The 26,827-nt window shown below is 44.7% G+C and overlaps 5 protein-coding genes and 5 long non-coding RNA genes across 15 annotated transcripts; all 10 read right to left on the bottom strand.

Annotated features, from left to right (window-relative positions):
- Window positions 1–788: 788 nt before the first annotated feature.
- Window positions 789–2,010, bottom strand: LOC149408104 (uncharacterized). 2 transcript variants are annotated; one of them, XR_016301643.1, is made up of 3 exons: window positions 1,675–2,010; window positions 1,353–1,458; window positions 789–962 (listed from the first exon to the last, which is right to left on the bottom strand). It is a non-coding gene; the product is annotated as an uncharacterized LOC149408104 (long non-coding RNA). The 2 variants fall into 2 exon arrangements; XR_016301641.1 differs by lacking the exon at window positions 789–962 and having other exon boundaries at window positions 1,028–1,458.
- A 527-nt stretch (window positions 2,011–2,537) lies between these two features.
- LOC149408103 (uncharacterized) lies at window positions 2,538–2,909 on the bottom strand. The gene has a single exon (XM_089623879.1). The coding sequence runs from the start codon at window positions 2,907–2,909 to the stop codon at window positions 2,538–2,540; it is 372 nt and encodes a 123-aa protein (XP_089480005.1).
- Window positions 2,910–6,624: 3,715 nt separating this feature from the next.
- LOC149408102 (uncharacterized) lies at window positions 6,625–7,846 on the bottom strand. 2 transcript variants are annotated; one of them, XR_016301640.1, is made up of 3 exons: window positions 7,511–7,846; window positions 7,189–7,294; window positions 6,625–6,798 (listed from the first exon to the last, which is right to left on the bottom strand). It is a non-coding gene; the product is annotated as an uncharacterized LOC149408102 (long non-coding RNA). The 2 variants fall into 2 exon arrangements; XR_016301638.1 differs by lacking the exon at window positions 6,625–6,798 and having other exon boundaries at window positions 6,864–7,294.
- A 527-nt stretch (window positions 7,847–8,373) lies between these two features.
- Window positions 8,374–8,745, bottom strand: LOC149408101 (uncharacterized). The gene has a single exon (XM_089623867.1). It carries the CDS (start codon window positions 8,743–8,745, stop codon window positions 8,374–8,376), a length of 372 nt encoding a protein of 123 aa, XP_089479993.1.
- A 3,715-nt stretch (window positions 8,746–12,460) lies between these two features.
- LOC149408100 (uncharacterized) lies at window positions 12,461–13,682 on the bottom strand. Of its 2 annotated transcripts, XR_016301637.1 has the most exons (3): window positions 13,347–13,682; window positions 13,025–13,130; window positions 12,461–12,634 (listed from the first exon to the last, which is right to left on the bottom strand). It is a non-coding gene; the product is annotated as an uncharacterized LOC149408100 (long non-coding RNA). The 2 variants fall into 2 exon arrangements; XR_016301634.1 differs by lacking the exon at window positions 12,461–12,634 and having other exon boundaries at window positions 12,700–13,130.
- Window positions 13,683–14,209: 527 nt separating this feature from the next.
- On the bottom strand, window positions 14,210–14,581 carry LOC149408099 (uncharacterized). The gene has a single exon (XM_089623858.1). The coding sequence runs from the start codon at window positions 14,579–14,581 to the stop codon at window positions 14,210–14,212; it is 372 nt and encodes a 123-aa protein (XP_089479984.1).
- Window positions 14,582–18,296: 3,715 nt separating this feature from the next.
- Window positions 18,297–19,518, bottom strand: LOC149408098 (uncharacterized). 2 transcript variants are annotated; one of them, XR_016301632.1, is made up of 3 exons: window positions 19,183–19,518; window positions 18,861–18,966; window positions 18,297–18,470 (listed from the first exon to the last, which is right to left on the bottom strand). It is a non-coding gene; the product is annotated as an uncharacterized LOC149408098 (long non-coding RNA). The 2 variants fall into 2 exon arrangements; XR_016301631.1 differs by lacking the exon at window positions 18,297–18,470 and having other exon boundaries at window positions 18,536–18,966.
- Window positions 19,519–20,045: 527 nt separating this feature from the next.
- LOC149408097 (uncharacterized) lies at window positions 20,046–20,417 on the bottom strand. Its single transcript, XM_089623850.1, has one exon. The coding sequence runs from the start codon at window positions 20,415–20,417 to the stop codon at window positions 20,046–20,048; it is 372 nt and encodes a 123-aa protein (XP_089479976.1).
- A 3,715-nt stretch (window positions 20,418–24,132) lies between these two features.
- Window positions 24,133–25,182, bottom strand: LOC149408096 (uncharacterized). 2 transcript variants are annotated; one of them, XR_016301630.1, is made up of 3 exons: window positions 25,019–25,182; window positions 24,697–24,802; window positions 24,133–24,306 (listed from the first exon to the last, which is right to left on the bottom strand). It is a non-coding gene; the product is annotated as an uncharacterized LOC149408096 (long non-coding RNA). The 2 variants fall into 2 exon arrangements; XR_016301619.1 differs by lacking the exon at window positions 24,133–24,306 and having other exon boundaries at window positions 24,372–24,802.
- A 699-nt stretch (window positions 25,183–25,881) lies between these two features.
- On the bottom strand, window positions 25,882–26,253 carry LOC149408095 (uncharacterized). Its single transcript, XM_089623838.1, has one exon. The coding sequence runs from the start codon at window positions 26,251–26,253 to the stop codon at window positions 25,882–25,884; it is 372 nt and encodes a 123-aa protein (XP_089479964.1).
- Window positions 26,254–26,827: the final 574 nt, after the last annotated feature.

Below are 26,827 nucleotides of genomic sequence, written 5' to 3'. Positions count from 1 at the left end.
ACGATCTCCAAAACGACAATAAGCCAGCCTCAGACCTCGAGCAGCAGTCTTACGGCGGCTTTGGTGTTTTAAGATTGTCTGTGATCCACTAGTGGTACCATCTTCATCTGACGTCGGCGCATGTGTGCCCCCTTGGCACGACAATGAGTTCACTCGAGGCGACTGCTCATTGCTGAATGGGTTCACTCTAGGCGACTGCCCATTAACATCGGGTTCGCTCGTGGCGACTGCCCGTTATCGTTGGGTTCGCTCGAGGCGACTGCCCTTTACCATCGGGTTCGCTCGTGGCGACTGCCCGTTACCGTTGGGTTCTCCCCAGTTTTGAGTACTCAGCGCCATACAGACCACCTAGGTCTGCCACAAACACAAGTCGTTGACTTGTGGGTACCACCGACACGAGTTTAATTAAAGTTTGGGTACTCTGCGGCTAGCAGCGTACACGTTATACTTATATACGGAAGAGCTTAACGGGATAAACCCCGAAAGAACTTACTGTTTCTCTTTGAAGCTCGTCAAGTGTTTTAAGTTGAAAGCTCGAAATGTGACTTTCGAACTCTCTACTCTCAATTGAATATGAGAGTCTATCGCTCTTCCGTCCTCTCGATTCTAACCTACTTTCTAGAGTTAGAAGAGAAGTCTAACCACACACAAAACAAACAAGGCTGGTTCAAGTTAGCGTTTGAACCTAACGGGCGAACCCGAGCTAAGTTTTCAAGCAAGAGTGGCCGAAGCCTTAACTTTCAAGTTTATTCATTTTACGGCTTTCACCTACTCTTGTTTACTAGCAAATAAATGCACAAACAAACAGGGTTATTCCCTTGGTAAGTAGTTGACTTATGTCTCCACACTTACCCGGAAAAGATCGTCTGAAAATTGGTTGACTTCTGGAGTTTCCTCGCCTTTCACGCTTCCCGAGACTCTACACATCCTGGAGCGTTATCACGTTCTGAGGCGTCGAGAAACTAAAACCCAAAGTTGAAAACTCATTAGTCAATGATCCGAAAGGTGATAACAAGCTTAAGGTTCGTTATCGGGATTCACTGCGAGTCGGTTCAGGGGTTCGAGAATTTAATTCACTTATTTCTCGGCTTTTCGGAATTTAAACTTATTCAAGACTCGTACGAATTCGTACCAGAGAAAGAGTACGAAATAAAATCCAAATAATTATTTAACGAGTCTTAAATAAATTAAATGAATAATCCGAAAATAGTACAAACCGAGAATTCTAAATGAATTAACCAAAAATTAAATTCTCGAACATCTCTTAATAAATAATTAATAATCCTTGAGTACAAATCTCAAATCCAAAATTAAGACTCGAGTCTAACGCTATAAAGCGATAAACGACTCACGAGTGAGATCGAGCATTAAAAATCTGTTCTGAATTCACTACTTTTCCGGCTTCAACGCGTTCAGTTCTGCCGGCTCTCGCTCGATTCTATCCGATCTGTGACTGAGCTGTGAAATTCAGAAATAAACACCGAGTCAATTCACAAATCCAATTTCCGACTCGACTTAGAACCCGAAATCAAATCACTACCAAGAAATTCGATCTCAAACTTCCAACATCATCTAACCACAGCCAAATCAACAAATTTCAACCCGGAGCCAAAACCCCCAAAATCAAACCAAGAACCCTAACTCTAATTCCAATTTGGGTAAAAGGAATTTCACCTTGCTTTTGGAGAAATCAAACTCTTTGGTGCTCACTCTTCTCTTCACCGGCGTCCTCTCTAGCTCGCGGCGGCTCAAGCTTCACGGCCGTCGCTCGGTCTCAGCTGGACGGCGCGCGCGCGGCTCGGTGACGGAGCGCTGGGCGAGCGCGAGCAAGGAAGAAGAAGAGAAAGAAGGAGTGGTGCTGGGGGGTTGAGCAGCCGGAGAGAAAAGGCTTGGGTGGTCGTAGCCGATTGAATTTTTTTTTTCTTTGTTCTGGTTGTGTTGGAGCTCGCGCGGGTGAGGAAGAGAAGAAGAAGAATGACGTGAAGAAGAGAAAAGAAGAGAGTAGAAGATAGAAGAAGATAAGAGAAGAAAAAAAAGAATCCCTTATTTGCTCATAGATCCCTCCCATATCCTCCTCTCCAAACCGACCCCAAACTCAAAAATTCTTATAAATGGGTCCCGAACTTTCATTACAATCACGTCCGTTGTAATGTAATTATTTAATTAAATCCGTGACTGATCGGATTTTAATTAAATAACTAAACCGAGAATTTCCTGTTCGTTCTCGATTAATTTAAATATATTTAAGGTTTCTCGGAAATAATTCTCATCCTTGAGAATTTATTTCTTAAATTAAATTCCGGAATATTTCATCGGAAAATAATTTATTACTCGAGACGAACTCGATAAATCCTTATTTATTCCGAGATTTTCCATTACCTTAAAAGAACTTAAGTTAACTCGATAAATTCATACGTCCATAATTCACTCATTAATTTAATTGTAACAAACGGAAGCTCGTAAATTTTACAAACGGCGAGATTCAAAAGTTATCCTTTACAATCCCTACCCCCTTAAAAGAGTTTCGTCCTCGAAACTTAAAACAGAGCAGGGTACTTCTTTTGTATCTCACTTTCGAGCTCCGATGTAACTTCTTCTACAGCATGTCTCTTCCACAAAACCTTGACCAAGGGAATGGTCTTGTTTCTCAAGACTTTATCTTTGCGATCGAGAACCGCAACGGTTGGCTCCTCACATCTGATTTCAGGAGAGATCTCAACCTCTTGCTCTTGCAGAACATGCGAAAGGTCAGACACGTACTTTCGTAACATGAACATGTGGAACACATCGTGCAGGTTTGACATAGACGGCGGTAACGCCAAGCGATAAGCTGTCTGGCCTACACGCTCAAGGATCTCAACAAGTCCAACATACCTTGGACTGAGCTTTCCTTTCTTTCCAAACCTCATAACTCCTCGCAAGGGTGAGATCTTCATAAAAACATTCTCTCCTGCTTCTAAACTCTAGAGGCCTCCTATGTCAGCGTAGTTTTCCCCGATAACTCTGGGACGATTTCATCCGAGCTTGGATTTTCTTAACTGCTTCTGTGGTTTGCTCTAGTATCTCAGGTCCAACAAGCTTGCTCTCACCAGTTTCATCCCAATGAACTGAAGAGAGACACTTCCACCTATATAGAGCTTCATACGGCGCCATGTCAATTGACGCCTGATAGCTGTTGTTGTATGAGAGCTTAACTAGCGGAAGATAACGACTTCACGAGCTCTGGAAGTCTGAAACACAAGCTCGGAGCATATCTTCCAACACTTGGATCATTCGTTCGCTTTGACCATCGGTTTGCAGGTGAAAAATAGTACTAAACTTCAGGCGAGTCCCCAGGTTCTCTTGTAATCTCTTCCAGAACCTGGATGAGAAGCGAGCATCACGGTCAGAAATAATCGAGCTAGGAACCCCATGAAGACGTACAATATCCTTTATTTAGAGTTCAGCGAGCTTATCCACGGTGTGAGTGGTTTTGATGGGCAGGAAATGAGCTAATTTGGTCAATCTGTCAACAATGACCCATACTGAGTCGTGTCCAGTTGTGGTTTTTGGCAAACCTGACACGAAATCCATCGTTATCTGCTTCCACTTCCACTGTGGAATCTCAAGTGGTTGCAGCATTCATACTGGTTTCTGGTGTTCTGCCCTGATTTTTGAGTAAATCAGGATGTTGTCAATAAACACGATAACGAACTTGTCCGACAAGTTAACTTCACTCAGGTACTTCCCATGGAACAGATTGAGGAAATGGACCCACGTCATCGAGTGGACATCCTCAGATGACGTCATCACTTCCCACCAGCCCCTAGCCTCATCCTCCAGTTCATTCACAGTGCAAGCCACTCTCTCGGTAACAGATAGCTGCATGTTGTTGAAGATCTGATGCATCTTCTTGACCCAGTTCTCAGCTGCATCTAGACCAACATGGCCGTCAATGTCGGAGGCTCTGCTCACGGAACCTCTCGTATACCGGCTCGCTCACAGGAGGAACGATGTCAGGAATCTGGATGTTGAACTCCTCAGGAGGATCCACATGCACTGGCTGTGGATTCTCACGTCGTTCTCCTAGAATTGGAGGCGTTGGGTACTATCGAGACGGTACGTTCAACCTTGTCGAGTTCCGCGATCGTGCGGTTCTGCTCTTCTAGCTTCTGCGCGAACCTCCGATTCATCTCATCTCTCTGGGTCGCGTCGGCAGCTTGTCTCTCCAGCGCGCGTCTGATCTCCGGGAGATCCACCGCTGTAACATTCTCGGCATTAGACGGGTCTCATCTAGGCCCCATGCCTGCTCAATTCTGCACATGGAAGAGAGCATGGTTGAAATCCAAGTCACATCATCGAGAATGCATACCAACCTGGACTAGCCTCTCAAGGCCTAGTCAAACGAGACTTAAGCACAAAATGCTAGTTCTCTCGTTACACACACAAAAAGCAACCACTCTCGTGGTTGACAAGCAAACGTCTACACAGCTGGGTCGTCCGAAGGCTCAGCGGGATCCTTCTCGGAATCTCCCTCGTCACAGTCAACTTTCTCGTCATCATGCGGAACAACCACCGGAAATGCAATCATCGGGGGTAAGGTACTCATATACCACATCACGTCACGACGAAGAATTCAGTCAACATTCGCAAGACAGTGAACTAGGGACAATCAGATTCCGGCGTCAGATATTGGAGCTCTACACACAGCTTCCAATACTCGATACCTCGCTGGAGTCTATCCTCGAGCACATCGGACACCGGTCCATAATTTTTTGAACAAGTCGGTCTCCATATCGGACAACCGACCCAATCCCGAGCCGGTAGAATTCGTAAGTTGCTCCTCCCACTCGTCCCCCTCTCCTGGCCCCAACGTGTATTGTATCACCTTCTGGAACATCTCACAATCTCGGCTGATAATACCGTCAGCGGTGAAACGAGTCCATCGACTCAACGTTGGCCAATAAGGAGGGGTCATCGCAATATTCGTACTGGAGCAGTGAAACGTCGAGATGACACTCATCCACTCACAAGTCAGACCGATCCACCGGCCCCTAAGTGATGGTGCCTCTCACGACACTAAACGTACTTGCGGTCGAAGGAATTCACGTGATCGCATCGCGGTACAGACGAATCTCATCGGGGAGGAGAGATCTAACTCCTAGCAACTCATCCTGCATCATGTCGAACCTATCTCTAGACAGGTCGACTCTAAGCACAACACTATCACATGGCATACTCGCGACCTATACCGAGAACACGTATCCCAAGTCTACAGAAACGGCTAAACCTGGGGCTCTGATACCACAAAATCTGTCACGACCCAGGGAGCGACAGCTCGCCCACGAACCGCGACCGATCAACTCAAATCTATACATAACTCATAATATAAACACATTAATTAAGCATAATATCTCATAAGATTATATAATAAAATAGTTTGCGAAAATCCGGGGAAATTTTTCGCTTTTATAACTTAGAGTCTGATAGCGACTCCTATACAAATATGTTCCGGAACGTTTTATCAAAAGATACTAACCCCGATTAAGAAACCCCATAGCCCATAGGTCAAGGCAATACGCGCTCGGTCTCGGTCTTCAATCTCGTTTCCCGCTTACATGCTTTTCCCTTATCTACATTACCAAGGGTCATAAAACTATGAGTCGATTGACTCAGTAAGTGGGAGTCTATCTATAAAGTAAAACGACTAATGTCATGTGACGTGCAAACAAATACACAAGCATGCAGAATGATTGCTAGATATAACTAGAACATATCATTAGAGTATGACTGACGCGTGATATCACACTCTATCTACTCACTTGTCGTTTTGCAAGATCGTACATCCTCTTCTGCTACGATCTCCAAAACGACAATAAGCCAGCCTCAGACCTCGAGCAGCAGTCTTACGGCGGCTTTGGTGTTTTAAGATTGTCTGTGATCCACTAGTGGTACCATCTTCATCTGACGTCGGCGCATGTGTGCCCCCTTGGCACGACAATGAGTTCACTCGAGGCGACTGCTCATTGCTGAATGGGTTCACTCTAGGCGACTGCCCATTACCATCGGGTTCGCTCGTGGCGACTGCCCGTTATCGTTGGGTTCGCTCGAGGCGACTGCCCTTTACCATCGGGTTCGCTCGTGGCGACTGCCCGTTACCGTTGGGTTCTCCCCAGTTTTGAGTACTCAGCACCATACAGACCACCTAGGTCTGCCACAAACACAAGTCGTTGACTTGTGGGTACCACCGACACGAGTTTAATTAAAGTTTGGGTACTCTGCGGCTAGCAGCGTACACGTTATACTTATATACGGAAGAGCTTAACGGGATAAACCCCGAAAGAACTTACTGTTTCTCTTTGAAGCTCGTCAAGTGTTTTAAGTTGAAAGCTCGAAATGTGACTTTCGAACTCTCTACTCTCAATTGAATATGAGAGTCTATCGCTCTTCCGTCCTCTCGATTCTAACCTACTTTCTAGAGTTAGAAGAGAAGTCTAACCACACACAAAACAAACAAGGCTGGTTCAAGTTAGCGTTTGAACCTAACGGGCGAACCCGAGCTAAGTTTTCAAGCAAGAGTGGCCGAAGCCTTAACTTTCAAGTTTATTCATTTTACGGCTTTCACCTACTCTTGTTTACTAGCAAATAAATGCACAAACAAACAGGGTTATTCCCTTGGTAAGTAGTTGACTTATGTCTCCACACTTACCCGGAAAAGATCGTCTGAAAATTGGTTGACTTCTGGAGTTTCCTCGCCTTTCACGCTTCCCGAGACTCTACACATCCTGGAGCGTTATCACGTTCTGAGGCGTCGAGAAACTAAAACCCAAAGTTGAAAACTCATTAGTCAATGATCCGAAAGGTGATAACAAGCTTAAGGTTCGTTATCGGGATTCACTGCGAGTCGGTTCAGGGGTTCGAGAATTTAATTCACTTATTTCTCGGCTTTTCGGAATTTAAACTTATTCAAGACTCGTACGAATTCGTACCAGAGAAAGAGTACGAAATAAAATCCAAATAATTATTTAACGAGTCTTAAATAAATTAAATGAATAATCCGAAAATAGTACAAACCGAGAATTCTAAATGAATTAACCAAAAATTAAATTCTCGAACATCTCTTAATAAATAATTAATAATCCTTGAGTACAAATCTCAAATCCAAAATTAAGACTCGAGTCTAACGCTATAAAGCGATAAACGACTCACGAGTGAGATCGAGCATTAAAAATCTGTTCTGAATTCACTACTTTTCCGGCTTCAACGCGTTCAGTTCTGCCGGCTCTCGCTCGATTCTATCCGATCTGTGACTGAGCTGTGAAATTCAGAAATAAACACCGAGTCAATTCACAAATCCAATTTCCGACTCGACTTAGAACCCGAAATCAAATCACTACCAAGAAATTCGATCTCAAACTTCCAACATCATCTAACCACAGCCAAATCAACAAATTTCAACCCGGAGCCAAAACCCCCAAAATCAAACCAAGAACCCTAACTCTAATTCCAATTTGGGTAAAAGGAATTTCACCTTGCTTTTGGAGAAATCAAACTCTTTGGTGCTCACTCTTCTCTTCACCGGCGTCCTCTCTAGCTCGCGGCGGCTCAAGCTTCACGGCCGTCGCTCGGTCTCAGCTGGACGGCGCGCGCGCGGCTCGGTGACGGAGCGCTGGGCGAGCGCGAGCAAGGAAGAAGAAGAGAAAGAAGGAGTGGTGCTGGGGGGTTGAGCAGCCGGAGAGAAAAGGCTTGGGTGGTCGTAGCCGATTGAATTTTTTTTTTCTTTGTTCTGGTTGTGTTGGAGCTCGCGCGGGTGAGGAAGAGAAGAAGAAGAATGACGTGAAGAAGAGAAAAGAAGAGAGTAGAAGATAGAAGAAGATAAGAGAAGAAAAAAAAGAATCCCTTATTTGCTCATAGATCCCTCCCATATCCTCCTCTCCAAACCGACCCCAAACTCAAAAATTCTTATAAATGGGTCCCGAACTTTCATTACAATCACGTCCGTTGTAATGTAATTATTTAATTAAATCCGTGACTGATCGGATTTTAATTAAATAACTAAACCGAGAATTTCCTGTTCGTTCTCGATTAATTTAAATATATTTAAGGTTTCTCGGAAATAATTCTCATCCTTGAGAATTTATTTCTTAAATTAAATTCCGGAATATTTCATCGGAAAATAATTTATTACTCGAGACGAACTCGATAAATCCTTATTTATTCCGAGATTTTCCATTACCTTAAAAGAACTTAAGTTAACTCGATAAATTCATACGTCCATAATTCACTCATTAATTTAATTGTAACAAACGGAAGCTCGTAAATTTTACAAACGGCGAGATTCAAAAGTTATCCTTTACAATCCCTACCCCCTTAAAAGAGTTTCGTCCTCGAAACTTAAAACAGAGCAGGGTACTTCTTTTGTATCTCACTTTCGAGCTCCGATGTAACTTCTTCTACAGCATGTCTCTTCCACAAAACCTTGACCAAGGGAATGGTCTTGTTTCTCAAGACTTTATCTTTGCGATCGAGAACCGCAACGGTTGGCTCCTCACATCTGATTTCAGGAGAGATCTCAACCTCTTGCTCTTGCAGAACATGCGAAAGGTCAGACACGTACTTTCGTAACATGAACATGTGGAACACATCGTGCAGGTTTGACATAGACGGCGGTAACGCCAAGCGATAAGCTGTCTGGCCTACACGCTCAAGGATCTCAACAAGTCCAACATACCTTGGACTGAGCTTTCCTTTCTTTCCAAACCTCATAACTCCTCGCAAGGGTGAGATCTTCATAAAAACATTCTCTCCTGCTTCTAAACTCTAGAGGCCTCCTATGTCAGCGTAGTTTTCCCCGATAACTCTGGGACGATTTCATCCGAGCTTGGATTTTCTTAACTGCTTCTGTGGTTTGCTCTAGTATCTCAGGTCCAACAAGCTTGCTCTCACCAGTTTCATCCCAATGAACTGAAGAGAGACACTTCCACCTATATAGAGCTTCATACGGCGCCATGTCAATTGACGCCTGATAGCTGTTGTTGTATGAGAGCTTAACTAGCGGAAGATAACGACTTCACGAGCTCTGGAAGTCTGAAACACAAGCTCGGAGCATATCTTCCAACACTTGGATCATTCGTTCGCTTTGACCATCGGTTTGCAGGTGAAAAATAGTACTAAACTTCAGGCGAGTCCCCAGGTTCTCTTGTAATCTCTTCCAGAACCTGGATGAGAAGCGAGCATCACGGTCAGAAATAATCGAGCTAGGAACCCCATGAAGACGTACAATATCCTTTATTTAGAGTTCAGCGAGCTTATCCACGGTGTGAGTGGTTTTGATGGGCAGGAAATGAGCTAATTTGGTCAATCTGTCAACAATGACCCATACTGAGTCGTGTCCAGTTGTGGTTTTTGGCAAACCTGACACGAAATCCATCGTTATCTGCTTCCACTTCCACTGTGGAATCTCAAGTGGTTGCAGCATTCATACTGGTTTCTGGTGTTCTGCCCTGATTTTTGAGTAAATCAGGATGTTGTCAATAAACACGATAACGAACTTGTCCGACAAGTTAACTTCACTCAGGTACTTCCCATGGAACAGATTGAGGAAATGGACCCACGTCATCGAGTGGACATCCTCAGATGACGTCATCACTTCCCACCAGCCCCTAGCCTCATCCTCCAGTTCATTCACAGTGCAAGCCACTCTCTCGGTAACAGATAGCTGCATGTTGTTGAAGATCTGATGCATCTTCTTGACCCAGTTCTCAGCTGCATCTAGACCAACATGGCCGTCAATGTCGGAGGCTCTGCTCACGGAACCTCTCGTATACCGGCTCGCTCACAGGAGGAACGATGTCAGGAATCTGGATGTTGAACTCCTCAGGAGGATCCACATGCACTGGCTGTGGATTCTCACGTCGTTCTCCTAGAATTGGAGGCGTTGGGTACTATCGAGACGGTACGTTCAACCTTGTCGAGTTCCGCGATCGTGCGGTTCTGCTCTTCTAGCTTCTGCGCGAACCTCCGATTCATCTCATCTCTCTGGGTCGCGTCGGCAGCTTGTCTCTCCAGCGCGCGTCTGATCTCCGGGAGATCCACCGCTGTAACATTCTCGGCATTAGACGGGTCTCATCTAGGCCCCATGCCTGCTCAATTCTGCACATGGAAGAGAGCATGGTTGAAATCCAAGTCACATCATCGAGAATGCATACCAACCTGGACTAGCCTCTCAAGGCCTAGTCAAACGAGACTTAAGCACAAAATGCTAGTTCTCTCGTTACACACACAAAAAGCAACCACTCTCGTGGTTGACAAGCAAACGTCTACACAGCTGGGTCGTCCGAAGGCTCAGCGGGATCCTTCTCGGAATCTCCCTCGTCACAGTCAACTTTCTCGTCATCATGCGGAACAACCACCGGAAATGCAATCATCGGGGGTAAGGTACTCATATACCACATCACGTCACGACGAAGAATTCAGTCAACATTCGCAAGACAGTGAACTAGGGACAATCAGATTCCGGCGTCAGATATTGGAGCTCTACACACAGCTTCCAATACTCGATACCTCGCTGGAGTCTATCCTCGAGCACATCGGACACCGGTCCATAATTTTTTGAACAAGTCGGTCTCCATATCGGACAACCGACCCAATCCCGAGCCGGTAGAATTCGTAAGTTGCTCCTCCCACTCGTCCCCCTCTCCTGGCCCCAACGTGTATTGTATCACCTTCTGGAACATCTCACAATCTCGGCTGATAATACCGTCAGCGGTGAAACGAGTCCATCGACTCAACGTTGGCCAATAAGGAGGGGTCATCGCAATATTCGTACTGGAGCAGTGAAACGTCGAGATGACACTCATCCACTCACAAGTCAGACCGATCCACCGGCCCCTAAGTGATGGTGCCTCTCACGACACTAAACGTACTTGCGGTCGAAGGAATTCACGTGATCGCATCGCGGTACAGACGAATCTCATCGGGGAGGAGAGATCTAACTCCTAGCAACTCATCCTGCATCATGTCGAACCTATCTCTAGACAGGTCGACTCTAAGCACAACACTATCACATGGCATACTCGCGACCTATACCGAGAACACGTATCCCAAGTCTACAGAAACGGCTAAACCTGGGGCTCTGATACCACAAAATCTGTCACGACCCAGGGAGCGACAGCTCGTCCACGAACCGCGACCGATCAACTCAAATCTATACATAACTCATAATATAAACACATTAATTAAGCATAATATCTCATAAGATTATATAATAAAATAGTTTGCGAAAATCCGGGGAAATTTTTCGCTTTTATAACTTAGAGTCTGATAGCGACTCCTATACAAATATGTTCCGGAACGTTTTATCAAAAGATACTAACCCCGATTAAGAAACCCCATAGCCCATAGGTCAAGGCAATACGCGCTCGGTCTCGGTCTTCAATCTCGTTTCCCGCTTACATGCTTTTCCCTTATCTACATTACCAATGGTCATAAAACTATGAGTCGATTGACTCAGTAAGTGGGAGTCTATCTATAAAGTAAAACGACTAATGTCATGTGACGTGCAAACAAATACACAAGCATGCAGAATGATTGCTAGATATAACTAGAACATATCATTAGAGTATGACTGACGCGTGATATCACACTCTATCTACTCACTTGTCGTTTTGCAAGATCGTACATCCTCTTCTGCTACGATCTCCAAAACGACAATAAGCCAGCCTCAGACCTCGAGCAGCAGTCTTACGGCGGCTTTGGTGTTTTAAGATTGTCTGTGATCCACTAGTGGTACCATCTTCATCTGACGTCGGCGCATGTGTGCCCCCTTGGCACGACAATGAGTTCACTCGAGGCGACTGCTCATTGCTGAATGGGTTCACTCTAGGCGACTGCCCATTACCATCGGGTTCGCTCGTGGCGACTGCCCGTTATCGTTGGGTTCGCTCGAGGCGACTGCCCTTTACCATCGGGTTCGCTCGTGGCGACTGCCCGTTACCGTTGGGTTCTCCCCAGTTTTGAGTACTCAGCACCATACAGACCACCTAGGTCTGCCACAAACACAAGTCGTTGACTTGTGGGTACCACCGACACGAGTTTAATTAAAGTTTGGGTACTCTGCGGCTAGCAGCGTACACGTTATACTTATATACGGAAGAGCTTAACGGGATAAACCCCGAAAGAACTTACTGTTTCTCTTTGAAGCTCGTCAAGTGTTTTAAGTTGAAAGCTCGAAATGTGACTTTCGAACTCTCTACTCTCAATTGAATATGAGAGTCTATCGCTCTTCCGTCCTCTCGATTCTAACCTACTTTCTAGAGTTAGAAGAGAAGTCTAACCACACACAAAACAAACAAGGCTGGTTCAAGTTAGCGTTTGAACCTAACGGGCGAACCCGAGCTAAGTTTTCAAGCAAGAGTGGCCGAAGCCTTAACTTTCAAGTTTATTCATTTTACGGCTTTCACCTACTCTTGTTTACTAGCAAATAAATGCACAAACAAACAGGGTTATTCCCTTGGTAAGTAGTTGACTTATGTCTCCACACTTACCCGGAAAAGATCGTCTGAAAATTGGTTGACTTCTGGAGTTTCCTCGCCTTTCACGCTTCCCGAGACTCTACACATCCTGGAGCGTTATCACGTTCTGAGGCGTCGAGAAACTAAAACCCAAAGTTGAAAACTCATTAGTCAATGATCCGAAAGGTGATAACAAGCTTAAGGTTCGTTATCGGGATTCACTGCGAGTCGGTTCAGGGGTTCGAGAATTTAATTCACTTATTTCTCGGCTTTTCGGAATTTAAACTTATTCAAGACTCGTACGAATTCGTACCAGAGAAAGAGTACGAAATAAAATCCAAATAATTATTTAACGAGTCTTAAATAAATTAAATGAATAATCCGAAAATAGTACAAACCGAGAATTCTAAATGAATTAACCAAAAATTAAATTCTCGAACATCTCTTAATAAATAATTAATAATCCTTGAGTACAAATCTCAAATCCAAAATTAAGACTCGAGTCTAACGCTATAAAGCGATAAACGACTCACGAGTGAGATCGAGCATTAAAAATCTGTTCTGAATTCACTACTTTTCCGGCTTCAACGCGTTCAGTTCTGCCGGCTCTCGCTCGATTCTATCCGATCTGTGACTGAGCTGTGAAATTCAGAAATAAACACCGAGTCAATTCACAAATCCAATTTCCGACTCGACTTAGAACCCGAAATCAAATCACTACCAAGAAATTCGATCTCAAACTTCCAACATCATCTAACCACAGCCAAATCAACAAATTTCAACCCGGAGCCAAAACCCCCAAAATCAAACCAAGAACCCTAACTCTAATTCCAATTTGGGTAAAAGGAATTTCACCTTGCTTTTGGAGAAATCAAACTCTTTGGTGCTCACTCTTCTCTTCACCGGCGTCCTCTCTAGCTCGCGGCGGCTCAAGCTTCACGGCCGTCGCTCGGTCTCAGCTGGACGGCGCGCGCGCGGCTCGGTGACGGAGCGCTGGGCGAGCGCGAGCAAGGAAGAAGAAGAGAAAGAAGGAGTGGTGCTGGGGGGTTGAGCAGCCGGAGAGAAAAGGCTTGGGTGGTCGTAGCCGATTGAATTTTTTTTTTCTTTGTTCTGGTTGTGTTGGAGCTCGCGCGGGTGAGGAAGAGAAGAAGAAGAATGACGTGAAGAAGAGAAAAGAAGAGAGTAGAAGATAGAAGAAGATAAGAGAAGAAAAAAAAGAATCCCTTATTTGCTCATAGATCCCTCCCATATCCTCCTCTCCAAACCGACCCCAAACTCAAAAATTCTTATAAATGGGTCCCGAACTTTCATTACAATCACGTCCGTTGTAATGTAATTATTTAATTAAATCCGTGACTGATCGGATTTTAATTAAATAACTAAACCGAGAATTTCCTGTTCGTTCTCGATTAATTTAAATATATTTAAGGTTTCTCGGAAATAATTCTCATCCTTGAGAATTTATTTCTTAAATTAAATTCCGGAATATTTCATCGGAAAATAATTTATTACTCGAGACGAACTCGATAAATCCTTATTTATTCCGAGATTTTCCATTACCTTAAAAGAACTTAAGTTAACTCGATAAATTCATACGTCCATAATTCACTCATTAATTTAATTGTAACAAACGGAAGCTCGTAAATTTTACAAACGGCGAGATTCAAAAGTTATCCTTTACAATCCCTACCCCCTTAAAAGAGTTTCGTCCTCGAAACTTAAAACAGAGCAGGGTACTTCTTTTGTATCTCACTTTCGAGCTCCGATGTAACTTCTTCTACAGCATGTCTCTTCCACAAAACCTTGACCAAGGGAATGGTCTTGTTTCTCAAGACTTTATCTTTGCGATCGAGAACCGCAACGGTTGGCTCCTCACATCTGATTTCAGGAGAGATCTCAACCTCTTGCTCTTGCAGAACATGCGAAAGGTCAGACACGTACTTTCGTAACATGAACATGTGGAACACATCGTGCAGGTTTGACATAGACGGCGGTAACGCCAAGCGATAAGCTGTCTGGCCTACACGCTCAAGGATCTCAACAAGTCCAACATACCTTGGACTGAGCTTTCCTTTCTTTCCAAACCTCATAACTCCTCGCAAGGGTGAGATCTTCATAAAAACATTCTCTCCTGCTTCTAAACTCTAGAGGCCTCCTATGTCAGCGTAGTTTTTCCCGATAACTCTGGGACGATTTCATCCGAGCTTGGATTTTCTTAACTGCTTCTGTGGTTTGCTCTAGTATCTCAGGTCCAACAAGCTTGCTCTCACCAGTTTCATCCCAATGAACTGAAGAGAGACACTTCCACCTATATAGAGCTTCATACGGCGCCATGTCAATTGACGCCTGATAGCTGTTGTTGTATGAGAGCTTAACTAGCGGAAGATAACGACTTCACGAGCTCTGGAAGTCTGAAACACAAGCTCGGAGCATATCTTCCAACACTTGGATCATTCGTTCGCTTTGACCATCGGTTTGCAGGTGAAAAATAGTACTAAACTTCAGGCGAGTCCCCAGGTTCTCTTGTAATCTCTTCCAGAACCTGGATGAGAAGCGAGCATCACGGTCAGAAATAATCGAGCTAGGAACCCCATGAAGACGTACAATATCCTTTATTTAGAGTTCAGCGAGCTTATCCACGGTGTGAGTGGTTTTGATGGGCAGGAAATGAGCTAATTTGGTCAATCTGTCAACAATGACCCATACTGAGTCGTGTCCAGTTGTGGTTTTTGGCAAACCTGACACGAAATCCATCGTTATCTGCTTCCACTTCCACTGTGGAATCTCAAGTGGTTGCAGCATTCATACTGGTTTCTGGTGTTCTGCCCTGATTTTTGAGTAAATCAGGATGTTGTCAATAAACACGATAACGAACTTGTCCGACAAGTTAACTTCACTCAGGTACTTCCCATGGAACAGATTGAGGAAATGGACCCACGTCATCGAGTGGACATCCTCAGATGACGTCATCACTTCCCACCAGCCCCTAGCCTCATCCTCCAGTTCATTCACAGTGCAAGCCACTCTCTCGGTAACAGATAGCTGCATGTTGTTGAAGATCTGATGCATCTTCTTGACCCAGTTCTCAGCTGCATCTAGACCAACATGGCCGTCAATGTCGGAGGCTCTGCTCACGGAACCTCTCGTATACCGGCTCGCTCACAGGAGGAACGATGTCAGGAATCTGGATGTTGAACTCCTCAGGAGGATCCACATGCACTGGCTGTGGATTCTCACGTCGTTCTCCTAGAATTGGAGGCGTTGGGTACTATCGAGACGGTACGTTCAACCTTGTCGAGTTCCGCGATCGTGCGGTTCTGCTCTTCTAGCTTCTGCGCGAACCTCCGATTCATCTCATCTCTCTGGGTCGCGTCGGCAGCTTGTCTCTCCAGCGCGCGTCTGATCTCCGGGAGATCCACCGCTGTAACATTCTCGGCATTAGACGGGTCTCATCTAGGCCCCATGCCTGCTCAATTCTGCACATGGAAGAGAGCATGGTTGAAATCCAAGTCACATCATCGAGAATGCATACCAACCTGGACTAGCCTCTCAAGGCCTAGTCAAACGAGACTTAAGCACAAAATGCTAGTTCTCTCGTTACACACACAAAAAGCAACCACTCTCGTGGTTGACAAGCAAACGTCTACACAGCTGGGTCGTCCGAAGGCTCAGCGGGATCCTTCTCGGAATCTCCCTCGTCACAGTCAACTTTCTCGTCATCATGCGGAACAACCACCGGAAATGCAATCATCGGGGGTAAGGTACTCATATACCACATCACGTCACGACGAAGAATTCAGTCAACATTCGCAAGACAGTGAACTAGGGACAATCAGATTCCGGCGTCAGATATTGGAGCTCTACACACAGCTTCCAATACTCGATACCTCGCTGGAGTCTATCCTCGAGCACATCGGACACCGGTCCATAATTTTTTGAACAAGTCGGTCTCCATATCGGACAACCGACCCAATCCCGAGCCGGTAGAATTCGTAAGTTGCTCCTCCCACTCGTCCCCCTCTCCTGGCCCCAACGTGTATTGTATCACCTTCTGGAACATCTCACAATCTCGGCTGATAATACCGTCAGCGGTGAAACGAGTCCATCGACTCAACGTTGGCCAATAAGGAGGGGTCATCGCAATATTCGTACTGGAGCAGTGAAACGTCGAGATGACACTCATCCACTCACAAGTCAGACCGATCCACCGGCCCCTAAGTGATGGTGCCTCTCACGACACTAAACGTACTTGCGGTCGAAGGAATTCACGTGATCGCATCGCGGTACAGACGAATCTCATCGGGGAGGAGAGATCTAACTCCTAGCAACTCATCCTGCATCATGTCGAACCTATCTCTAGACAGGTCGACTCTAAGCACAACACTATCACATGGCATACTCGCGACCTATACCGAGAACACGTATCCCAAGTCTACAGAAACGGCTAAACCTGGGGCTCTGATACCACAAAATCTGTCACGACCCAGGGAGCGACAGCTCGCCCACGAACCGCGACCGATCAACTCAAATCTATACATAACTCATAATATAAACACATTAATTAAGCATAATATCTCATAAGATTATATAATAAAATAGTTTGCGAAAATCCGGGGAAATTTTTCGCTTTTATAACTTAGAGTCTGATAGCGACTCCTATACAAATATGTTCCGGAACGTTTTATCAAAAGATACTAACCCCGATTAAGAAACCCCATAGCCCATAGGTCAAGGCAATACGCGCTCGGTCTCGGTCTTCAATCTCGTTTCCCGCTTACATGTTTTTCCCTTATCTACATTACCAAGGGTCATAAAACTATGAGTCGATTGACTCAGTAAGTGGGAGTCTATCTATAAAGTAAAACGACTAATGTCATGTGACGTGCAAACAAATACACAAGCATGCAGAATGATTGCTAGATATAACTAGAACATATCATTAGAGTATGACTGACGCGTGATATCACACTCTATCTACTCACTTGTCGTTTTGCAAGATCGTACATCCTCTTCTGCTACGATCTCCAAAACGACAATAAGCCAGCCTCAGACCTCGAGCAGCAGTCTTACGGCGGCTTTGGTGTTTTAAGATTGTCTGTGATCCACTAGTGGTACCATCTTCATCTGACGTCGGCGCATGTGTGCCCCCTTGGCACGACAATGAGTTCACTCGAGGCGACTGCTCATTGCTGAATGGGTTCACTCTAGGCGACTGCCCATTACCATCGGGTTCGCTCGTGGCGACTGCCCGTTATCGTTGGGTTCGCTCGAGGCGACTGCCCTTTACCATCGGGTTCGCTCGTGGCGACTGCCCGTTACCGTTGGGTTCTCCCCAGTTTTGAGTACTCAGCACCATACAGACCACCTAGGTCTGCCACAAACACAAGTCGTTGACTTGTGGGTACCACCGACACGAGTTTAATTAAAGTTTGGGTACTCTGCGGCTAGCAGCGTACACGTTATACTTATATACGGAAGAGCTTAACGGGATAAACCCCGAAAGAACTTACTGTTTCTCTTTGAAGCTCGTCAAGTGTTTTAAGTTGAAAGCTCGAAATGTGACTTTCGAACTCTCTACTCTCAATTGAATATGAGAGTCTATCGCTCTTCCGTCCTCTCGATTCTAACCTACTTTCTAGAGTTAGAAGAGAAGTCTAACCACACACAAAACAAACAAGGCTGGTTCAAGTTAGCGTTTGAACCTAACGGGCGAACCCGAGCTAAGTTTTCAAGCAAGAGTGGCCGAAGCCTTAACTTTCAAGTTTATTCATTTTACGGCTTTCACCTACTCTTGTTTACTAGCAAATAAATGCACAAACAAACAGGGTTATTCCCTTGGTAAGTAGTTGACTTATGTCTCCACACTTACCCGGAAAAGATCGTCTGAAAATTGGTTGACTTCTGGAGTTTCCTCGCCTTTCACGCTTCCCGAGACTCTACACATCCTGGAGCGTTATCACGTTCTGAGGCGTCGAGAAACTAAAACCCAAAGTTGAAAACTCATTAGTCAATGATCCGAAAGGTGATAACAAGCTTAAGGTTCGTTATCGGGATTCACTGCGAGTCGGTTCAGGGGTTCGAGAATTTAATTCACTTATTTCTCGGCTTTTCGGAATTTAAACTTATTCAAGACTCGTACGAATTCGTACCAGAGAAAGAGTACGAAATAAAATCCAAATAATTATTTAACGAGTCTTAAATAAATTAAATGAATAATCCGAAAATAGTACAAACCGAGAATTCTAAATGAATTAACCAAAAATTAAATTCTCGAACATCTCTTAATAAATAATTAATAATCCTTGAGTACAAATCTCAAATCCAAAATTAAGACTCGAGTCTAACGCTATAAAGCGATAAACGACTCACGAGTGAGATCGAGCATTAAAAATCTGTTCTGAATTCACTACTTTTCCGGCTTCAACGCGTTCAGTTCTGCCGGCTCTCGCTCGATTCTATCCGATCTGTGACTGAGCTGTGAAATTCAGAAATAAACACCGAGTCAATTCACAAATCCAATTTCCGACTCGACTTAGAACCCGAAATCAAATCACTACCAAGAAATTCGATCTCAAACTTCCAACATCATCTAACCACAGCCAAATCAACAAATTTCAACCCGGAGCCAAAACCCCCAAAATCAAACCAAGAACCCTAACTCTAATTCCAATTTGGGTAAAAGGAATTTCACCTTGCTTTTGGAGAAATCAAACTCTTTGGTGCTCACTCTTCTCTTCACCGGCGTCCTCTCTAGCTCGCGGCGGCTCAAGCTTCACGGCCGTCGCTCGGTCTCAGCTGGACGGCGCGCGCGCGGCTCGGTGACGGAGCGTTGGGCGAGCGCGAGCAAGGAAGAAGAAGAGAAAGAAGGAGTGGTGCTGGGGGGTTGAGCAGCCGGAGAGAAAAGGCTTGGGTGGTCGTAGCCGATTGAATTTTTTTTTTCTTTGTTCTGGTTGTGTTGGAGCTCGCGCGGGTGAGGAAGAGAAGAAGAAGAATGACGTGAAGAAGAGAAAAGAAGAGAGTAGAAGATAGAAGAAGATAAGAGAAGAAAAAAAAGAATCCCTTATTTGCTCATAGATCCCTCCCATATCCTCCTCTCCAAACCGACCCCAAACTCAAAAATTCTTATAAATGGGTCCCGAACTTTCATTACAATCACGTCCGTTGTAATGTAATTATTTAATTAAATCCGTGACTGATCGGATTTTAATTAAATAACTAAACCGAGAATTTCCTGTTCGTTCTCGATTAATTTAAATATATTTAAGGTTTCTCGGAAATAATTCTCATCCTTGAGAATTTATTTCTTAAATTAAATTCCGGAATATTTCATCGGAAAATAATTTATTACTCGAGACGAACTCGATAAATCCTTATTTATTCCGAGATTTTCCATTACCTTAAAAGAACTTAAGTTAACTCGATAAATTCATACGTCCATAATTCACTCATTAATTTAATTGTAACAAACGGAAGCTCGTAAATTTTACAAACGGCGAGATTCAAAAGTTATCCTTTACAATCCCTACCCCCTTAAAAGAGTTTCGTCCTCGAAACTTAAAACAGAGCAGGGTACTTCTTTTGTATCTCACTTTCGAGCTCCGATGTAACTTCTTCTACAGCATGTCTCTTCCACAAAACCTTGACCAAGGGAATGGTCTTGTTTCTCAAGACTTTATCTTTGCGATCGAGAACCGCAACGGTTGGCTCCTCACATCTGATTTCAGGAGAGATCTCAACCTCTTGCTCTTGCAGAACATGCGAAAGGTTAGACACGTACTTTCGTAACATGAACATGTGGAACACATCGTGCAGGTTTGACATAGACGGCGGTAACGCCAAGCGATAAGCTGTCTGGCCTACACGCTCAAGGATCTCAACAAGTCCAACATACCTTGGACTGAGCTTTCCTTTCTTTCCAAACCTCATAACTCCTCGCAAGGGTGAGATCTTCATAAAAACATTCTCTCCTGCTTCTAAACTCTAGAGGCCTCCTATGTCAGCGTAGTTTTTCCCGATAACTCTGGGACGATTTCATCCGAGCTTGGATTTTCTTAACTGCTTCTGTGGTTTGCTCTAGTATCTCAGGTCCAACAAGCTTGCTCTCACCAGTTTCATCCCAATGAACTGAAGAGAGACACTTCCACCTATATAGAGCTTCATACGGCGCCATGTCAATTGACGCCTGATAGCTGTTGTTGTATGAGAGCTTAACTAGCGGAAGATAACGACTTCACGAGCTCTGGAAGTCTGAAACACAAGCTCGGAGCATATCTTCCAACACTTGGATCATTCGTTCGCTTTGACCATCGGTTTGCAGGTGAAAAATAGTACTAAACTTCAGGCGAGTCCCCAGGTTCTCTTGTAATCTCTTCCAGAACCTGGATGAGAAGCGAGCATCACGGTCAGAAATAATCGAGCTAGGAACCCCATGAAGACGTACAATATCCTTTATTTAGAGTTCAGCGAGCTTATCCACGGTGTGAGTGGTTTTGATGGGCAGGAAATGAGCTAATTTGGTCAATCTGTCAACAATGACCCATACTGAGTCGTGTCCAGTTGTGGTTTTTGGCAAACCTGACACGAAATCCATCGTTATCTGCTTCCACTTCCACTGTGGAATCTCAAGTGGTTGCAGCATTCATACTGGTTTCTGGTGTTCTGCCCTGATTTTTGAGTAAATCAGGATGTTGTCAATAAACACGATAACGAACTTGTCCGACAAGTTAACTTCACTCAGGTACTTCCCATGGAACAGATTGAGGAAATGGACCCACGTCATCGAGTGGACATCCTCAGATGACGTCATCACTTCCCACCAGCCCCTAGCCTCATCCTCCAGTTCATTCACAGTGCAAGCCACTCTCTCGGTAACAGATAGCTGCATGTTGTTGAAGATCTGATGCATCTTCTTGACCCAGTTCTCAGCTGCATCTAGACCAACATGGCCGTCAATGTCGGAGGCTCTGCTCACGGAACCTCTCGTATACCGGCTCGCTCACAGGAGGAACGATGTCAGGAATCTGGATGTTGAACTCCTCAGGAGGATCCACATGCACTGGCTGTGGATTCTCACGTCGTTCTCCTAGAATTGGAGGCGTTGGGTACTATCGAGACGGTACGTTCAACCTTGTCGAGTTCCGCGATCGTGCGGTTCTGCTCTTCTAGCTTCTGCGCGAACCTCCGATTCATCTCATCTCTCTGGGTCGCGTCGGCAGCTTGTCTCTCCAGCGCGCGTCTGATCTCCGGGAGATCCACCGCTGTAACATTCTCGGCATTAGACGGGTCTCATCTAGGCCCCATGCCTGCTCAATTCTGCACATGGAAGAGAGCATGGTTGAAATCCAAGTCACATCATCGAGAATGCATACCAACCTGGACTAGCCTCTCAAGGCCTAGTCAAACGAGACTTAAGCACAAAATGCTAGTTCTCTCGTTACACACACAAAAAGCAACCACTCTCGTGGTTGACAAGCAAACGTCTACACAGCTGGGTCGTCCGAAGGCTCAGCGGGATCCTTCTCGGAATCTCCCTCGTCACAGTCAACTTTCTCGTCATCATGCGGAACAACCACCGGAAATGCAATCATCGGGGGTAAGGTACTCATATACCACATCACGTCACGACGAAGAATTCAGTCAACATTCGCAAGACAGTGAACTAGGGACAATCAGATTCCGGCGTCAGATATTGGAGCTCTACACACAGCTTCCAATACTCGATACCTCGCTGGAGTCTATCCTCGAGCACATCGGACACCGGTCCATAATTTTTTGAACAAGTCGGTCTCCATATCGGACAACCGACCCAATCCCGAGCCGGTAGAATTCGTAAGTTGCTCCTCCCACTCGTCCCCCTCTCCTGGCCCCAACGTGTATTGTATCACCTTCTGGAACATCTCACAATCTCGGCTGATAATACCGTCAGCGGTGAAACGAGTCCATCGACTCAACGTTGGCCAATAAGGAGGGGTCATCGCAATATTCGTACTGGAGCAGTGAAACGTCGAGATGACACTCATCCACTCACAAGTCAGACCGATCCACCGGCCCCTAAGTGATGGTGCCTCTCACGACACTAAACGTACTTGCGGTCGAAGGAATTCACGTGATCGCATCGCGGTACAGACGAATCTCATCGGGGAGGAGAGATCTAACTCCTAGCAACTCATCCTGCATCATGTCGAACCTATCTCTAGACAGGTCGACTCTAAGCACAACACTATCACATGGCATACTCGCGACCTATACCGAGAACACGTATCCCAAGTCTACAGAAACGGCTAAACCTGGGGCTCTGATACCACAAAATCTGTCACGACCCAGGGAGCGACAGCTCGCCCACGAACCGCGACCGATCAACTCAAATCTATACATAACTCATAATATAAACACATTAATTAAGCATAATATCTCATAAGATTATATAATAAAATAGTTTGCGAAAATCCGGGGAAATTTTTCGCTTTTATAACTTAGAGTCTGATAGCGACTCCTATACAAATATGTTCCGGAACGTTTTATCAAAAGATACTAACCCCGATTAAGAAACCCCATAGCCCATAGGTCAAGGCAATACGCGCTCGGTCTCGGTCTTCAATCTCGTTTCCCGCTTACATGCTTTTCCCTTATCTACATTACCAAGGGTCATAAAACTATGAGTCGATTGACTCAGTAAGTGGGAGTCTATCTATAAAGTAAAACGACTAATGTCATGTGACGTGCAAACAAATACACAAGCATGCAGAATGATTGTTAGATATAACTAGAACATATCATTAGAGTATGACTGACGCGTGATATCACACTCTATCTACTCACTTGTCGTTTTGCAAGATCGTACATCCTCTTCTGCTACGATCTCCAAAACGACAATAAGCCAGCCTCAGACCTCGAGCAGCAGTCTTACGGCGGCTTTGGTGTTTTAAGATTGTCTGTGATCCACTAGTGGTACCATCTTCATCTGACGTCGGCGCATGTGTGCCCCCTTGGCACGACAATGAGTTCACTCGAGGCGACTGCTCATTGCTGAATGGGTTCACTCTAGGCGACTGCCCATTACCATCGGGTTCGCTCGTGGCGACTGCCCGTTATCGTTGGGTTCGCTCGAGGCGACTGCCCTTTACCATCGGGTTCGCTCGTGGCGACTGCCCGTTACCGTTGGGTTCTCCCCAGTTTTGAGTACTCAGCGCCATACAGACCACCTAGGTCTGCCTCAAACACAAGTCGTTGACTTGTGGGTACCACCGACACGAGTTTAATTAAAGTTTGGGTACTCTGCGGCTAGCAGCGTACACGTTATACTTATATACGGAAGAGCTTAACGGGATAAACCCCGAAAGAACTTACTGTTTCTCTTTGAAGCTCGTCAAGTGTTTTAAGTTGAAAGCTCGAAATGTGACTTTCGAACTCTCTACTCTCAATTGAATATGAGAGTCTATCGCTCTTCCGTCCTCTCGATTCTAACCTACTTTCTAGAGTTAGAAGAGAAGTCTAACCACACACAAAACAAACAAGGCTGGTTCAAGTTAGCGTTTGAACCTAACGGGCGAACCCGAGCTAAGTTTTCAAGCAAGAGTGGCCGAAGCCTTAACTTTCAAGTTTATTCATTTTACGGCTTTCACCTACTCTTGTTTACTAGCAAATAAATGCACAAACAAACAGGGTTATTCCCTTGGTAAGTAGTTGACTTATGTCTCCACACTTACCCGGAAAAGATCGTCTGAAAATTGGTTGACTTCTGGAGTTTCCTCGCCTTTCACGCTTCCCGAGACTCTACACATCCTGGAGCGTTATCACGTTCTGAGGCGTCGAGAAACTAAAACCCAAAGTTGAAAACTCATTAGTCAATGATCCGAAAGGTGATAACAAGCTTAAGGTTCGTTATCGGGATTCACTGCGAGTCGGTTCAGGGGTTCGAGAATTTAATTCACTTATTTCTCGGCTTTTCGGAATTTAAACTTATTCAAGACTCGTACGAATTCGTACCAGAGAAAGAGTACGAAATAAAATCCAAATAATTATTTAACGAGTCTTAAATAAATTAAATGAATAATCCGAAAATAGTACAAACCGAGAATTCTAAATGAATTAACCAAAAATTAAATTCTCGAACATCTCTTAATAAATAATTAATAATCCTTGAGTACAAATCTCAAATCCAAAATTAAGACTCGAGTCTAACGCTATAAAGCGATAAACGACTCACGAGTGAGATCGAGCATTAAAAATCTGTTCTGAATTCACTACTTTTCCGGCTTCAACGCGTTCAGTTCTGCCGGCTCTCGCTCGATTCTATCCGATCTGTGACTGAGCTGTGAAATTCAGAAATAAACACCGAGTCAATTCACAAATCCAATTTCCGACTCGACTTAGAACCCGAAATCAAATCACTACCAAGAAATTCGATCTCAAACTTCCAACATCATCTAACCACAGCCAAATCAACAAATTTCAACCCGGAGCCAAAACCCCCAAAATCAAACCAAGAACCCTAACTCTAATTCCAATTTGGGTAAAAGGAATTTCACCTTGCTTTTGGAGAAATCAAACTCTTTGGTGCTCACTCTTCTCTTCACCGGCGTCCTCTCTAGCTCGCGGCGGCTCAAGCTTCACGGCCGTCGCTCGGTCTCAGCTGGACGGCGCGCGCGCGGCTCGGTGACGGAGCGCTGGGCGAGCGCGAGCAAGGAAGAAGAAGAGAAATAAGGAGTGGTGCTGGGGGGTTGAGCAGCCGGAGAGAAAAGGCTTGGGTGGTCGTAGCCGATTGAATTTTTTTTTTCTTTGTTCTGGTTGTGTTGGAGCTCGCGCGGGTGAGGAAGAGAAGAAGAAGAATGACGTGAAGAAGATAAAAGAAGAGAGTAGAAGATAGAAGAAGATAAGAGAAGAAAAAAAAGAATCCCTTATTTGCTCATAGATCCCTCCCATATCCTCCTCTCCAAACCGACCCCAAACTCAAAAATTCTTATAAATGGGTCCCGAACTTTCATTACAATCACGTCCGTTGTAATGTAATTATTTAATTAAATCCGTGACTGATCGGATTTTAATTAAATAACTAAACCGAGAATTTCCTGTTCGTTCTCGATTAATTTAAATATATTTAAGGTTTCTCGGAAATAATTCTCATCCTTGAGAATTTATTTCTTAAATTAAATTCCGGAATATTTCATCGGAAAATAATTTATTACTCGAGACGAACTCGATAAATCCTTATTTATTCCGAGATTTTCCATTACCTTAAAAGAACTTAAGTTAACTCGATAAATTCATACGTCCATAATTCACTCATTAATTTAATTGTAACAAACGGAAGCTCGTAAATTTTACAAACGGCGAGATTCAAAAGTTATCCTTTACAATCCCTACCCCCTTAAAAGAGTTTCGTCCTCGAAACTTAAAACAGAGCAGGGTACTTCTTTTGTATCTCACTTTCGAGCTCCGATGTAACTTCTTCTACAGCATGTCTCTTCCACAAAACCTTGACCAAGGGAATGGTCTTGTTTCTCAAGACTTTATCTTTGCGATCGAGAACCGCAACGGTTGGCTCCTCACATCTGATTTCAGGAGAGATCTCAACCTCTTGCTCTTGCAGAACATGCGAAAGGTCAGACACGTACTTTCGTAACATGAACATGTGGAACACATCGTGCAGGTTTGACATAGACGGCGGTAACGCCAAGCGATAAGCTGTCTGGCCTACACGCTCAAGGATCTCAACAAGTCCAACATACCTTGGACTGAGCTTTCCTTTCTTTCCAAACCTCATAACTCCTCGCAAGGGTGAGATCTTCATAAAAACATTCTCTCCTGCTTCTAAACTCTAGAGGCCTCCTATGTCAGCGTAGTTTTTCCCGATAACTCTGGGACGATTTCATCCGAGCTTGGATTTTCTTAACTGCTTCTGTGGTTTGCTCTAGTATCTCAGGTCCAACAAGCTTGCTCTCACCAGTTTCATCCCAATGAACTGAAGAGAGACACTTCCACCTATATAGAGCTTCATACGGCGCCATGTCAATTGACGCCTGATAGCTGTTGTTGTATGAGAGCTTAACTAGCGGAAGATAACGACTTCACGAGCTCTGGAAGTCTGAAACACAAGCTCGGAGCATATCTTCCAACACTTGGATCATTCGTTCGCTTTGACCATCGGTTTGCAGGTGAAAAATAGTACTAAACTTCAGGCGAGTCCCCAGGTTCTCTTGTAATCTCTTCCAGAACCTGGATGAGAAGCGAGCATCACGGTCAGAAATAATCGAGCTAGGAACCCCATGAAGACGTACAATATCCTTTATTTAGAGTTCAGCGAGCTTATCCACGGTGTGAGTGGTTTTGATGGGCAG

This window comes from Urtica dioica, chromosome 1 (genome assembly GCF_054948205.1).
Source record: "Urtica dioica subsp. dioica isolate 48M chromosome 1, U.dioica_male_clone48M_v1_H2, whole genome shotgun sequence".
NCBI classification, from domain to species: domain Eukaryota; kingdom Viridiplantae; phylum Streptophyta; class Magnoliopsida; order Rosales; family Urticaceae; genus Urtica; species Urtica dioica.
The sequence above is the reverse complement of the archived record's forward strand: the minus strand, read 5'-3'. Positions and strand labels throughout refer to the sequence as shown.